This window comes from Crotalus tigris, unplaced genomic scaffold (genome assembly GCF_016545835.1).
Source record: "Crotalus tigris isolate CLP2741 ecotype Arizona unplaced genomic scaffold, ASM1654583v1 scf7180000018335.1346539, whole genome shotgun sequence".
NCBI lineage: Eukaryota > Metazoa > Chordata > Lepidosauria > Squamata > Viperidae > Crotalus > Crotalus tigris.
Genome location: NW_024096950.1, coordinates 905,001 through 920,000, shown reverse-complemented (window position 1 = coordinate 920,000; position 15,000 = coordinate 905,001). Strand labels below are relative to the sequence as shown.

The 15,000-nt window shown below is 41.8% G+C and overlaps 1 protein-coding gene across 4 annotated transcripts in view; it reads left to right on the top strand.

The window, feature by feature from the left end:
• ST3GAL1 (ST3 beta-galactoside alpha-2,3-sialyltransferase 1) overlaps window positions 1-15,000 on the top strand; it is a 128,591-nt gene that overhangs the window by 104,911 nt on the left and 8,680 nt on the right. For all 4 annotated transcript variants that reach the window (XM_039350466.1, XM_039350469.1, XM_039350467.1 and 1 more), the window contains 3 exons: window positions 985-1,181; window positions 4,783-4,962; window positions 11,985-12,030. In XM_039350466.1, coding sequence (XP_039206400.1) covers window positions 985-1,181; window positions 4,783-4,962; window positions 11,985-12,030 — 423 coding nt within the window. The remainder of the gene's footprint in view (window positions 1-984; window positions 1,182-4,782; window positions 4,963-11,984; window positions 12,031-15,000) is intronic.

Sequence of the window (15,000 nt, the reverse complement as noted above, 5' to 3'; positions counted from 1 at the left end):
TCGCTTCTCACCCAAGAAGCTTTTTGGAAGCTTCAAGGAGGCCGTCTAGGTCAAAATTGAACAGTCCTCTCTCAACAGAAGGGGAGGGAGACGGCATAGGCCATTTCATTGAGGGCCGCATCAGCATTGAGATTGCGCGCAGGGGGCCAGGTGGGTGTGGCCAGGGTGGGTGCCGCCTATTGGGTGGGTGTGGATGGAGTGGGTGTGGCCTACTGGGTGGGCGTGACCAGCTCTACATCGTTCGCATCAAGGGTGCCTGTGAGAGGCTGGGCAGGAATGGGATAGATCCGAGGGTCTCTGACAGAAAGGGGTGGGACCAGGGCAAGTGCCAAGGCATGGTCCACTGTTCCTCTCAAGCCATGCGGGGGGGACTTATGGAGCTAAGACTGAATGCGTTTCAGCATAGATGGCCACCACAAAATTGTACATTGGCTCCCGGCTGTCTTGGGCCAGGGCCAAGGCAGAGGGGGCCGTTCCCTCACTGTTTCCAGGATGGCTTCGCGGGCCACATGAAACCACCTCGCGGGCCACATCCAGCCCGCGGGCCTTCTGTTTGACATGTCTGGCATAGGCAAAGAAAGTACAGGTTTTGGATGCACTCCAACAATGCCCCAGGTGTAGCACCATAAGTGGAGTACTACTCTACCTATGAAAGAGGGCAGTGAACATCTTAAGATCAACAATAAATTGCATATTCTTATGCAGGGGTCTTCAAACTTGGCAACTTTTTAAGACTTTTGGACTTCAATTCCCAGACTTCCCCAGCCAGCATGGTTGGTTGAGGAATTCTGGGAGTTGAAGTCCACAAGTCTTAAAGTTGCCAGATTTGGAGACCCACCTGTTCTTATGGATCAAATGAGCATGGCTCATCTAAGTTAGAAGCCTTTCTGAAGAGCTTAGAACTTTGTCACTTGATGCCTTCTGACCTCTGGGTCTTCAAACTTTTCAGAATGTCATAGTGAATCCCCCAAATCTTCTCTGCAGAAACTCCAGGGAGAGAGAAGTCCCAAGACCATGAATGAGACCATCCAGGAACTCTTCAGCTTCATTCCAGGAGACTGGGAGCAACTTTTGGACAGGAGCAGTTCACGGTGTCGTAGGTGTGCTGTTGTAGGAAATTCAGGGAATCTTCGGCAGTCACAGTACGGCCAGCAGATTGATGCTCATGACCTTGTGTTTAGGTAAGTAGCTGCAAGTCCCTGGGTTCAAGTAAAATCCCTCCTAAAGAGAAAGTAGCCTCCATCCACAGAAAGCAGTAATAAGATGAGGGATCTTCTTTGCACATGGCAGCCATCCATTGGAGGAAGCAGAAGAGGCCATACCAGAAGAGAATCCCACTTGTATACAGTTGCCCTCCATCTCTTTCCCATTCTTCTTCTTAACAATCCTCCTTTTCTGCTCATGCCCTGCCAGGTATGGACAAATGGTATCCAAGAAACAAATAACTTAATCTTCTTTGACCCAATTGTTGCCAGTTCTTTTAGGCCAGGGATCTTCAAACTTCGCCCTTTTATGACTTGTGGACTTCAACTCCCAGAATTCCTCAGCCAGGCATGCTGGCTGAGGAATTCTGGGAGTTGAAGTCCACAAGTCATACAAGGGCCAAGTTTGAAGACCCCTGTTTTAGGCCATAGGAACCCTCCACCCCTGCCAAAATGTTAAAAAAAAAAAAAATCTCAAAATCAACATTTCATTTTTTTTCCTACCTCAAGCACAAAGTCCAGAAACGGTTTCCAAGTAGAAGCAAAAGCAGTTATATTCTTTTCATTAATCAGAACGGTCAATTTAGCCCCATCTCTGCTAACTCCATCAGCTTTTGTAGCCACTCATCCATGGTGGGAACCGAAATGTCCTTCTGTTTTTATGCGTAGAGCAGACATGTCAAACACAAGGCCCGGGGGCCGGATGCGGCCCACGAACTGATTTCATATGGCCCACGAAGCCATCCTGGAAACAGTGAGGGAACGGCCCCCTCTGCCTTGGCCCTGGCCCAGGCCAGCCAGGAGCCATTGTACAATTTTGTGGTGGCCGTCCATGCTGAAACACATTCAGTCTTAGCTCCACAAGGCCGTCTGGAAACAGTGAGGAACCAGGAGAACCTTGAGGAAGTGGGCTGGGCTTGGTGCTGCAGGTGCTCAAGGCCAGGCTGCTGGCCAATGCTCTGGGCGGCCCATACCACCAACCCCCCACCCCGCATGGCCTGAAAGGAACAGTGAGGCTACTCCAGTGGACCATGCCTTGGCATGTGCCCTGGTCCCACCCCCTTCTGCCAGAGACCCTCAGATCTGTCCCACTCCTGCCCAGGCCCCCACAGGCACCCTTGACGCGAACGATATAGAGCTGGCCATGCCCACCCAGTAGGCCATACCCACTCCGTCCACGCCTACCCAGTAGGCTGTACCCACCCTGGCCACACCCACCCAGCTCCCTGAGGGCAACCGCAATGCTGATGCGGCCTTCAATGAAATTGAGTTTGACACCCCTGGCGAAGAGTATTCTTGCTGCCGTCAACCTGTATGAGATCAGAATTCCAATTTTTTTCCCCCCAAGTCTTTTTCCACGAAGCCCAAAAGAAAAGTGTCTGGTCTTATTTTTACATTTCACTTTAAGGCATTTTCTGTATTAGAATACGAATCCTGCTCCAATATTTCTTTGCTTTTATCGCATGTCCACCATAAAGGGTAAAAGATTTGCTATTATAGAAATAGCTAGTTAGTTTATAATATTATGGAAAAGTAAAAAGTTGATGTTAATGCCTTATTCCAGAGGTCCCCAACCTTTTGGGCACCAGGGACCAGTTCTGTGGAGAAAGGTTTTTCTACGGACCGGAAGGTGCGTGGTTTGTGTGCTGCCTGCATCCCACAGATGGGGCTTTGCTTGTTTGTGCGGACCGGTTGCTGGCATGCCACAACCTGGTACCGATCCACAGACCAGGGGTTGGGGACCCCTCCCTTATTCTAACTGCAAGTGAGTTGGAAGTAAATGCCTTTCCCCCCCCCCCTTCCACATTTCTCTCTTTCCCTTCCCCTCCCCTCCCCCTTGTTTCCCACTACTTGCTTTTGTATTTTTGTATTTTATATTATTAAGCGAATAAAAAATAAAAAAATAACATGGATACCTTTGAATTATTTCAAAATTTCAAAAAAAAAAAAAAACCAGCAAAGATCTCCCAAATCTAGCCTTGCTCAAGTGGATTTGGACAGATAAATGCAGCATGCAAGATAAATCAAGAAAAACGGTCTGTTCGAATAGCAAACTTCAATCTTTACTTATCACTTGCCTAATCCCCAGGAACATTCTTTTTCTTGTCCTTGTCATATTCTTGTCATAGCTTAACCACTATTGTTCTCGTTTTATTTGAACAAGTTACAAGCTGCCTCTAGGAAACGATGTTTTCTAACCACAGCTTCAAATAAGAGCCACGTCCCTGTCTTTCAAATCAAGAGATGTTGCATATACCGCTTGTCCTTGACTTGTAATCATTTGTTTAGTGACCGTTCAAAGTTACAAGGGCATTGAAAAAAGTGACGTATGGCTATTTTCCACACTTATGAACCTTGCAGCATTTGGCAACTCAACCATATTTATGACAGTTGGGAGTATCCCGGGAGCCACGCAATCACCTTTTGCGATCTTCCGACAATTCAAGTCAATGCAGAGGCTAGATTCATTTAATCACCATGACTTGACTGACAACAGCCATGGTTCATTTGGCAACTGTGGCAAAGAGAGAAGCAACCTAGACCTAAGGAGAAACTTCCTGACAGGTAGAACAATTAATCAGTGGAACTGTCATGGTTCCGACAGATGAAACTCTTCAAAGAACTTTGAGGCATTGTTTACCTTAAAGAATCTTTATTCAGAGAAGCATAGCATCGGCAATCGAAGTCAAAACCTGGATTTCCCCCCCCCCAGCACATAGTATCAAAGCACAATTCCCTCCTCTCATTGTCATAAATCACATTCTCCAATTAGTTTGAAATGCAGGTTTTCCCTCCAGTTCTCCAATCCGCCAATTCTTTATCATCTCTTATTTCATTAACCTTGGTTCTCACACTAGTTACAATATTGTTATGTCTAACTAAACTCCCATGCACATTCCTCCTCCTCTCCCCCCCCAGTATCATCTAATTCAGTGGTTCTCAACCTTTCTAATGCCGTGACCCATAATACAGTTCCCCATGTTGTGGTGACCCCCAAGTGGGTGTGGCCACCAATAAGAGGGAGTAGGACAGCTAGGGAAAAGGGGAAAAAAATGACAGACTGCGTGGTTTGGCGACCCCCATGAAATGGTCATTCGACCCCAAATGGGGTCCCGACCCACAGGTAGAGAACCACTGATCTAATTCTAACTCTAATTCTAAGAGTAAAACATAAGAAGGAAAATGGTTGTATCTCCATATGTGGTCAAAGCAAGAACATCCGATGTTAGCAGCATTGACAGGAATAACCTGCCTCCAGACGTGGTGAATGCTCCAACCCTGGAAGTCTTTAAGAAGAGACTGGACAGCCATTTGTCTGAAATGGTATAGGGTTTCCTGCCTGAGCAGGGGGTTGGACTAGATGACCTCCAAGGTCCCTTCCAACATCATTATTATTGTTGTTGTTGTTGTTGTCATAAAACGGGGCAAAAATCATTTAACAACTGTTTTAACAACAGAATTTTGGGGCTCAATTGTGGTCGTAAGTCAAGGAGTAAACCCAAAGTATGAGTGTTCTTCTTGTTGTTGAGTGATACTTCTTCTCATTCCTCAATTTTTTTTACCCCCTTTGTGCATGAAGAATGAACAAAGCCCCAATAAAGAGCTTCGAATTGGACGTCGGCAGCAAAACAACTCATCATTTTGTCTACCCGGAGAGCTATCGAGAACTAGGGGAGACGGTCAACATGATTCTCATCCCGTTCAAAATCTTAGACTTGCGCTGGGTCATCAGTGCTCTCACAAACGGCACCATCGATCAGTAAGTAGATTCTTCTGCATGTTGAGTATTTTCCTCAGGTAGCGCAGATGTAAGACGGCAATACTGAAAGTCTGGGGGGGGAAATGGACCAGAGGGTGTGTGGTTTGTGTTCTGCCTGCATCCCAAAGATGGGGCTTTGCTTGTTTGTGTGGACCGGTTGCTGGCATGCCGCGGCCCGGTACAAGTCCACAGAAGCAACGGATGGAAACTAATCAAGGAGAGAAGCAACCTAGAACTAAGGAGAAATTTCCTGAACAGTGAGAAGAATTAATCAGTGGAACAACCTGCCTCCAGAAGTTGTGAATGCTCCAACACTGGAAGTCTTTAAGAGATTAGACAGCCATTTGTCTGAAATGGTACAGGGTTTCCTGCCTGAGCAGGGGGTTGGACTAGATGACCTCAAAGCTCCCTTCCAACTTTTTTTTAATTATTATTATTATTGATCATCGCACAGTCAGCCAGATGTTCAGACTGGATTTGGCATTTTGTCTACCTATCGAGTCCTTACCCAGGACCTGGGATAGGCAGATGTGGATGTTTGATGGTATTACAGATATCGTCGCAGGATGGAAGCAGTTCCTATTAAGGCCGCCTTTTGCAATTGACTAATAGCAAATTTGTCAATGCCAATGGTGTTCAAGTGGTGCTCCAGTTGTTTTGGGATTGCACCCAAGGAGCCTATGACTATTGGTACTACCCTTGCTTGCTTTTGCCACAGTCTTTCTATTTCTGTTTGTAGGTCTTTGTATTTTGTTATCTTCTCCAGTTCTTTCTCTTCTATTCTGCTGTCTCCAGGCACTGCAACATCCACTATCCAGACTTTTTTGTCTTTCTTATCGACAATTGTTAAGTCTGGGGTGTTATGTTGCAGGTGCTTGTCTGTTTGAATTCTGAAGTCCCAGAGCAGTTTAATTTTATCATTTTCTATGACTTTCTCTATTTTATGATCCTACCAGTTTTTGCAAATGATATTTTTTGCAGATCTTCCAATGCACCATTGTTGTTACTTTGTCATGCCACTGCTTGTAGTCAGTCTGTGCAATCTTCTTGCAACAGCTTACCAGGTGGTCCACTGTTTCTTCACCTTCTTTGCATAGGCGGCACTTACTGTCTGTTGCTGATTATTATTATTATTATTATTATTATTATTATTATTAATAATAATAACCCTCTTGCTAAGTTTCTAAAATTGCTGGAAAGCCGAAGTAGGGAGTTCTAAACTTTGGGAAAATTACTATATAATACAGGTAGTCCTTGACTTATAGCAGTTCGGTTAGTGATCGTTCAGAGTTACAACAGCACTGAAAAAAAGTGACCCGCAACCATTTTTCACAGTTGCAACCTTTGCAGCATCCCCATGATCACGTGATCAAAACTCAGATGCTTGGCAACTGGTTCATACTTAACAACCGTTGCTCTGTTCCAGGATCATGTGATCCCCTTTTGTGACCGTCCGACAAGCAAAGTCAATGGGGGAAGCCAGATTCACTTAAGAACCAGGTTACTAACTTACCCAATGCAGGGATTCACTTGACAACTGTAGCAGGAAAGGTTGTAAAATGCAGCAAAACTCACTTAACAAATGTCTCACTTAACCACAAACATGTTAGGCTCAATAGTGGTCATACGTCGAGGTCTACCTGTACAGGCAGTCGTTGACTTACAACAGTTCAGTTAGTGACCGTTCAAAGTTACAACGGTATTGAAAAATATGACTTATGACTGTTTTTCACATTTATGACCGTTGCAGTATCTCTATGGTCACAAGATCAAAATTCAGACTCTTGGCAACCGACTCATATTTATGACGGTTGCAGTGTCCCGGGGTCATGTGATCATCTTTTGTGACCTTCTGACAAGATAAGTCAAACGGGAAGGCAGATTCACTTAACAACCGGGTTCCTAATTTAACAACTGCTATGATTCGTAAATCGTAAAATGGAACAGAATTCACTGAACAAATGGAACTTTTGTTTAGATAGTAGGAAGGTGAGGTCCTTGCTGCTCGTTGAGCTTGGTGGTTTTCTTGCAGATATTTCATTATCAAAGTAGGTAACACCTTCTGTGCTAGAAGAGAGTGTGGTTTAATCTCTGTTTATATAAAAGTGGCTTGACTTGTCAGTGTCTACGGGAATATTCTTGGTGATTCCTTAATTAGGCTATTGTTTCCTGCTAGCTTGTTTGTCTGAGTTGGTAGTTCCTTAATTAGTGTATTATTTACTTGTTGCTTGTTGATCTAGTGCAGGGCTAGGCAACCTTGGCTGTTTTATGACTCGGGAACTTCAACTCCCAGAATCCCATACTATCATATTTGGTGGTCATATAAAAGTATAAAAGCTTTTTGGATAAAGATATGGTGGAATATTCAAAAATTTTTTAAGAGAAGGATAAAATTCACCCCACAATTGTTTTTGTTAGGTATTATTGTTGACTGTGATGATAAAGAAATTATTTTAATGTTAAATTTAATTACAGCGGCAAGGTTGTTGATAGGACAATATTGGAAGAACGAATTTTTGCCTACCTTGGAGGAATGGTTTTTAAAAGTTTCTTATTTATCTGAAATGGCAAAAATTTCGGCTTATTTGAAAGATCAATCGCAAGAGAAATATCTCTTGGTGTGGAAAAGATGGATAAACTTTTTATACAGTATAAGTATGATATTAAAAGATATTATTTAGCTTTTGAATAATTTATGTTTAAAGTTTAAGATAATAAGTATTTTTATTATATATATATATTGGACTTAAAGTACTTAAAAATTTGTTTTTTTTAATGTAATTTTTGTTTGAGGTTTACTTAAGTTTAAATGTTTTGTATTTTTAGTTCTAGCTAACCCTGTATTCAGCTCTGGGAAGAGGGGGGGAGGGTTTTGGGGAGGGTAGGGAGGTAGTAGGAGAGGGATTTTATTGTAAAATTGCAAAAACTTTCAATAAAAAAAAAACCCTCCCAGAATCCCACGAGTCATAAAAGAGCCAAGGTTGCCTAACCCCTGGTCTAGTGTTAATCTTGGTGTTAATCTCTGTTCCATCTGGGTGTTGATTGCTGGTGAGGTGTTGCTGATGTTACTTATGCACTGATGATGTTATGCAGTTTGGTAATGAAACATCTGCCAGCAAACCACCAAGCTCAGAGAGCACCAAGGATACCACAGTTGAACCCTGAGCTACAAATATTCTCTTCTATCAGTATGACAGGTGCTTGTTAAACACACCTTAACAATTTCTCAACAGCTTCTACTCTAAATGATCACTGCTGCCTTCTGGGACTCTTAAGTGTCTCAAAAATTAGAAGCTGAGCTACGAAAGCAGAACATTTTCAAGGGAAAACTAGTCAGCCTTCTCTTATTATTCTCTTCTGGGTGAGAGAACACTGTTAATCTAATCAAATTAAATGAAGAAAGGTCCTCTTTTCTGCTATTTTATATTAATGGCCATCCTCATAGTTCCTTTAAGTTCTGCATTGCATGAAAATATTTTTCTTTCCTTATCATTTCCCTCGAATATCTTCTACTCTCTATAACACCAAGAGGCTAAGCTGGGACTGCTGTTAGCTTAATGTCAACACTGGGGAAAAAATGTTTCTTAACAGATTTTACACTAAAAGCACACGTATGTATAAGCACACTCGCAAACGTGGTGGGAACAATGGAGTCACAGTAGTGCTTCCTTGTTGTCCAGGAAACACTTTTGTATTGAGCACAAGGGGATATTAATATGCATTGGAATTTGTATTTCATCTACTCAGCAAAAGGGCGTTTCAGGACAAGGATCTTGTGATCTGAATTGTGTAAACGGAAGGTTTTAAAATTTTTCTTCTTTGTAAGATCCAAAACTTGGTTTTCAGGACAGTGATGCAAGTTATGTACGAAAGATGTGACAAGTTGCAAAGTTTTCATCATTGGCGAAGTCCGTGTCTTTTGACCAAACAAGGAAAGATAATGTCTTCTCCTATCATTGTTTGTTCATCTATTGTTTATTTAAAAAATCCATTAATAAACATTCTTTGGCAATTTTTCCTATTGCTTTGTTTGTGTAAATTTTTTGCAGGATCCAATTTGGATCAGCCACCAGGTCTTTTGAGCTTTCGGATTCGTGCTGTGTGCTATTCATGCTTTGGGTATTCGGGGTGTGATATTTATATGGCGCCTGGTTGTATGTGGCTTTTTTAGTCACACCCAACCAGGCAACATATAAATACCACACACAAAATAGCCCAAAGCACACACTCTGCTAGAGGGATTCCCTGAGGATGGAGCATGAGTCAGAAGATAAAACTCTGGTCCCAGTGACCAACCCAGATTTGATCCTGCAACATTATCCTAGGACACGTATATATTGGCCTTCATTCGTATCAAACTTTATTTATTTCCAAGGTTAAAATACAGACAAAAAGAAAAGAGAGCAACAAAGATGATTAGGGGACTGGAGGCTAAAACATAAGGAACAGTTGCTGGAATTGGGTATATCTAGTCTAATGAAGAGAAGGATGAGGGGTGACATGGTAGCAGTGTTCCAGTATCTCAGGGGCTGCCACATACAAGAGGAAGTCGAGCTATTTTCCAAAATGCCTGAAGGCAGGACAAAAAGCAATGGATGGAAACTAATCAAGGAGAGAAGCAACCTAGAATTAAGGAGGAATTTCCTGACAGTTAGAACAATTAACCAGTGGAACAGCCTGCCTCCAGAAGCGGTAAATGCTCCAGCACTGGAAGTTTTTAAGAAGAGACTGGACAACCATTTGTCCGAAATGGTATAGGGTTTCCTGCCTGAGCAGGGAGTTCGACTAGATGACCTCCAAGGTCCCTTCCAACTTTATTATTATTATTATTATTATTATTATTATTATTATTATTATTATTATTAAAAATACAATACAAAAACAAACAAATAAAAAGTGTACAAACAAAATATCAAGCATACACAGAAAATGTCCCTTCTGGTTGAACACTGATAAATATATTTCAGCAACAGGAATTATTCCCTTTTTCTTGCAAAACAGGACCCCTATCTATAAACACATACATCTATATTTGCAAAATTGCTATCTGACATTAAAAATATCACAGTTCTAGAAATCTATTATCAGTCAACCGATTTGATCTACTATCTATCTACTATACTAAAAAAAAAAAAAAAGGTTAACAGGAAGTCCTAACTACAAAAATTGCCAATTTTTCGTAAATTAATCTTAAAAATTGCTTAGACTGCATTGTGTGTACCAGTCCCAACAGAGATATTTTTCACATCAACAACCAACTGGACTTTTTCCAATGAGGGGATCTATATTATGCAATAAATAGTTGCTAGAAATCGAAGCAAAATCTTTCCTTTATTACAATTTATGAGAAGGCTCAGAACTCACATATTTTTCCAGGCCTTTTAGTGTTACTGCCTGCAGTTTTTGTACTTTATAAGTGTTGGGTCTATTGCTACTTTTATAGTTTTTTTTTATTGTGTCTTGTAATCTAGCCAGAATGACTAAGGGAGTGTGCAGTGGCCAACTTTCCTAAAGGAATAAATCAAATGGTAGGAATACTAGTGAGCTGCATGTATTTTGGAATGGGAACTATTAGGGAATTAAACTGGAAATTAGGGCAGGAACCATCCTTGATTATACAGGTAGTCCTCGACTTACAACAGTTCATTTAGTGACCGTTCAAAGAGACAACGGCACTGAAAAAAGTTACTTATGACCGTTTTTCATACTTACAACCGTTGCAGCCCTTGGTCATGTGATCAAAATCTGGATCCTTGGCAGCTGCTTCATACTTACGACGGGTGCAGTGGTCCCAGAGTCACGTGATCCGCTTTTGCAACCTCCTGACAAGCAAAGTCCATGGAGAAGACAGATTAATTGAACAACCATGTTACTACAACTGCGATGAGTCACTCCACAGTTGTGGCAAGAAAGGACATCAAATGGGGCAAAAGTCACTTAGCGAAACTCACTTAAAAACTTCCAGTGTTGGAGCATTCACCACTTCTGGAGGCAGGTTGTTCCATTGGTTAATTGTTCTAACTGTCAGGAAGTTTCTCCTTAGTTCTAGGTTGCTTCTCTCCTGGAAACTAATCAAGGAGAGAAGCAACCTAGAATTAAGGAGAAATTCCTGACAGTTAGAACAATTAACCAGTGGAACAACCTGCCTCCAGAAGCTGTGAATGCTCCAACACTGGAAGTTTTTAAGAAGAGATTGCACAGCCATTTTTCTGAAATGGTATAGGGTTTCCTGCCTGAGCAGGGGGTTGGACCAGATGACCTCCAAGGTCCCTTCCAACTTTATTATTATTATTATTATTATTATTATTATTATTATTTATTACTACTACTACTATTGTGATTGCAATGGGGAGCGATGGGTTGCATGAGTGCCTTGCTTAACCACAGCAACAACTTAATGGTCATAATTCTGGGTTCGGTGGCAGTCATAAATCAAGGGCTACCTATATGTTTCAAATTCATGTTCTACCTTTGATTGGGTTCTCCCAAAGGTGCTTTTTCATGAGGCACCTGGACTTGCTTGTTTTTCCTTTGAAGACGTTTCGCTTCTCATCCAAGAAGCTTCTTCAGCTCTGACTGGATGGTGGGGGAAATGGAAGGATTTTTACTCCTTGCAGGCAGCTGGTCATTTGCATTCTTTTAGAGAGTCGTTGAGGCCTCCTAGAGCAATGTTTCTCAACCTTGACAATTTTAAGGCATGTGGACTTCAACTCCCAGAATTCCACAGCCAGCATTGCTGGCTGTGGAATTCTGGGAGTTGAAGTCCACATGCTTTAAAATTGTCAAGATTGAGAAACACTGTCCTAGAGGTTTAACTGTGTCCTCAGGGTCACCTGAGTAGTGCAAATCTGTGTGGAGCCTTCTTGGCTGCAGGATGATTTTTGCCCTGTGTCCCATTAGATTCCCTATTTGTAAGCAACAGTCTTGTCGGGATACTAAATTCAGAATTAAGATTGCTTTTTCATTCCAATGTGAGAAGCAGTAAGCTTTGTCTGACTAGACTATATTTCTCTTTTTGACAGCACATACATTCCTGTTCCTCGGAAGATCAAGGCCAACAAAGACAAGGTGAGTTGTGGCTACACTCATTCCAGAAGGTTCTTTCTCTGTAAGGAAAGGGTAAACCCAGATCACCCTCACTCGGAAGAGAATGATCGCCCTTTCATTTATTTTCATGTTCAGTCAGGAAATTAAATTCAGTGCTCCATCACTGGAGGTTTTCAAAAATAGAGTGGACAACCATTTGACGGGGATGATATAAGATCTCCTGATTGGAGCAGGGGGTTGGACTAGAAGACCTCTGAGGATCCTTCCAGTGTTATGATTCTATGTTCCATTAAGGGATTGGGTATATTTAGAGTCTTAAGAGGAAGGGGGGGAATATAATAACCTTCTTCAAACATCTGAAAGGATGGAGAAGATCAAAAGAGTTGTTCTAGTACAAGGGTAGGCAACTTTGGCTCTTTTATAACTCGTGGACTTCAACTCCCAGAATTCCTGAGCCAGCCATACTGAGGGGAAAGGGAGAGATTTCCAAGCTGAGCCATGCTGGCTCAGGATTTCTGGGAGTTGAAGTCCACGAGTTATAAAGCGGCCTAGGCCTAGGCCAGAGACAGGTAACCTTGGCTCTTTTATGACTCATGGACTTCAACTCCCAGAATTCCTGAGCCAGCCATGCTGAGGGGAAAGGGAGAGTTTCCAAGCTAAGCCATGCTGGCTCAGGAATTCTGGGAGTTGAAATCCACAAGTCATAAAAGCCAAGGTTGCTTACCCCTATTCTAATATGAAGAACAGAAGAGTGGATCTTAGGAAAGCATATTCTGATTGATTGTTGGCAGAGACAAATCATATGGAACCCATTCCTCAGAAAGATTATGGAATCTCCTTCACAGGAAAGGTTTGATCAGAATCTGGATAGCCATCCATTAGATACGTTTTAATTTGAATTCCTGCATCATGAGGTTGACTTAAGAGGCCCTTCCACCTCTTCTGATTTAATGCAAAGGCTGTATAATGGATAGCATAATATAATAAAGCAAACTTTTTTTAAGAAAGGGGGAAATCCTTGTTCCTCTTCCTATGCACACCCAGACAGATTGTTCAAACAAAGGAAGGCTGCAGGAAACTCATTTACTTTGAAATCTGTGAAAGATAAAGGTGAAGCATTTGGCAAAAGATCAGGTTAGTAAATAAAATATGTTTTGAATTGCACAGAAGCTCCTTCTTCGGTTTTTTCCTTGTTGCTGTTCAAACAAGCTTCAGTGTAACAGCTACATAGCAGGATGTCTGTCCTTGACTGCATACATTAAACTGCAAATCAAGCTTGTCTCTCTTCCTAAGTGGATGGAACAACCCTTATTTTTGCATCCAAAGATACACACAACACGCCCTTTAACACACACCCTTGTTCACGAGTAACCTATAGGATGCCTAATACGGAGATTCAGAAGTGAAAGATCACCTTCCCAGCTGACTGGCTGAAGTCAACAGAACTCAACTTGGTTGAAATAGGTAGACTGAGAAAGTTGTAAATTCAGGGGAATTGAGTTCCACCATATACTGGACTAGGGAAAATTGGTAATTATTGTTCATTGCACGATAGGATATGTTCATGATACTGTAGAAAGCCCAACATCCATCTTAGCGTGTGATGTGACCAAGGTCATCATGAAACACCCATCATAACAATTTATTTCCATGGGGATGGCATTTTATGTGAATGCAGGAAGTGTGTTGCTAATCCAAGGCTAACGTGGTATGTGAATTCCATGATTGTGTTAGAATGTCTTTGCAGATGGTCAGTCATCCAGGTCATGGTTGTCCCAAAAGTGCTTTTTCCAAAGGGCAACTAGACTTTGGTTTTTCTCTTTGAAAAACGTTTCGCTTCTTGTCCGAGAAGCTTCAGAACTGAAGAAGCTTCTTGGATGAGAAGTGAAACCTTTTTTAAAAGAAAAATAAAAAATAAAAACCAAGAAAGTCCAGTTTTCTTTTGAATAAAGTACCTTTGAGACATTATTGTGGTAGAATGCAGTCTGGATTCCCAGGAGGGAGGGGCTGCATTCCAAAGGACCAAGAAACAGCAAAGTTTAAATTGTTTGGTTGAGAAGAAATCCCTAGAAGTTCTCAGAATATATCTTTAGTGATGTCAGGAATTGTTTTAGTTTGGCAAGATTTCTGTCTAGGGGTGACGAACAATAAAGGAAACTGTTTAGAAGGAACAAAACCTGTCTTTCTGGAGTTTTGGAGCCTGACTATTATTGTTCAGTTTCGTTGGCAGCCTGTGATCTGAATGAATAAATAAGGCAGCAAGGTGTTTGTTTGTTTTTTTATCACCCTGGGTCCATTTTCTCCACCCTAGTCCTTGTAAGCAAGCACAGAGCAAGCACAGATTGCATCCATCAATACTATAACGGGTCTTCAGACTTGGCCCTTTTATGACTTCTGGACTTCAACTCCCAGAATTCCTCAGCCAGCGTGCCTGGCTGAGGAATTCTGGCAGTTGAAGTCCAGAAGTCATAAAAGGGCCAAGTTTGAAGACCCCTGATCTATAAGATAGATTCCAAAACCTATGCTGTCTCCTAAGGGGAAGGTTTAGGTTTGCACAGGATGTAATTTCAGGGAGCACCTTCCCAGGTAAATGGTGGGATCTGAATATTTTAAACTAGACATTAATTTTCAAGAAAATTACAGGACAGACTTTACTAAAACTTTCCCCAATAGACACAGGGATGGAGCAGCGTTCGATTGCTAAGAAAGTGTTGTTGTAGCACCACCTACAGGTAGCAGAGAGAACAGCCCGGTCACCCCTTAAAACGAGTCAAGTGGAAAATATTAGAAGCTTCCAAATCGCAAATTTTATCTCTGAGAATAACTCAGGTTGAAAAAGTGCCGTGAGTTTTGATTTCGCAGGCTTTTTTTCACAGGAATAAAATTATGGAAGACCTTATAGATGCCATCTAGAACTTCCAGCATAGCAACAACAAAAATAGGATATAAATGCAATCAATCAATTGTTGTTGTTGTTTGTTTGTTTTTTTG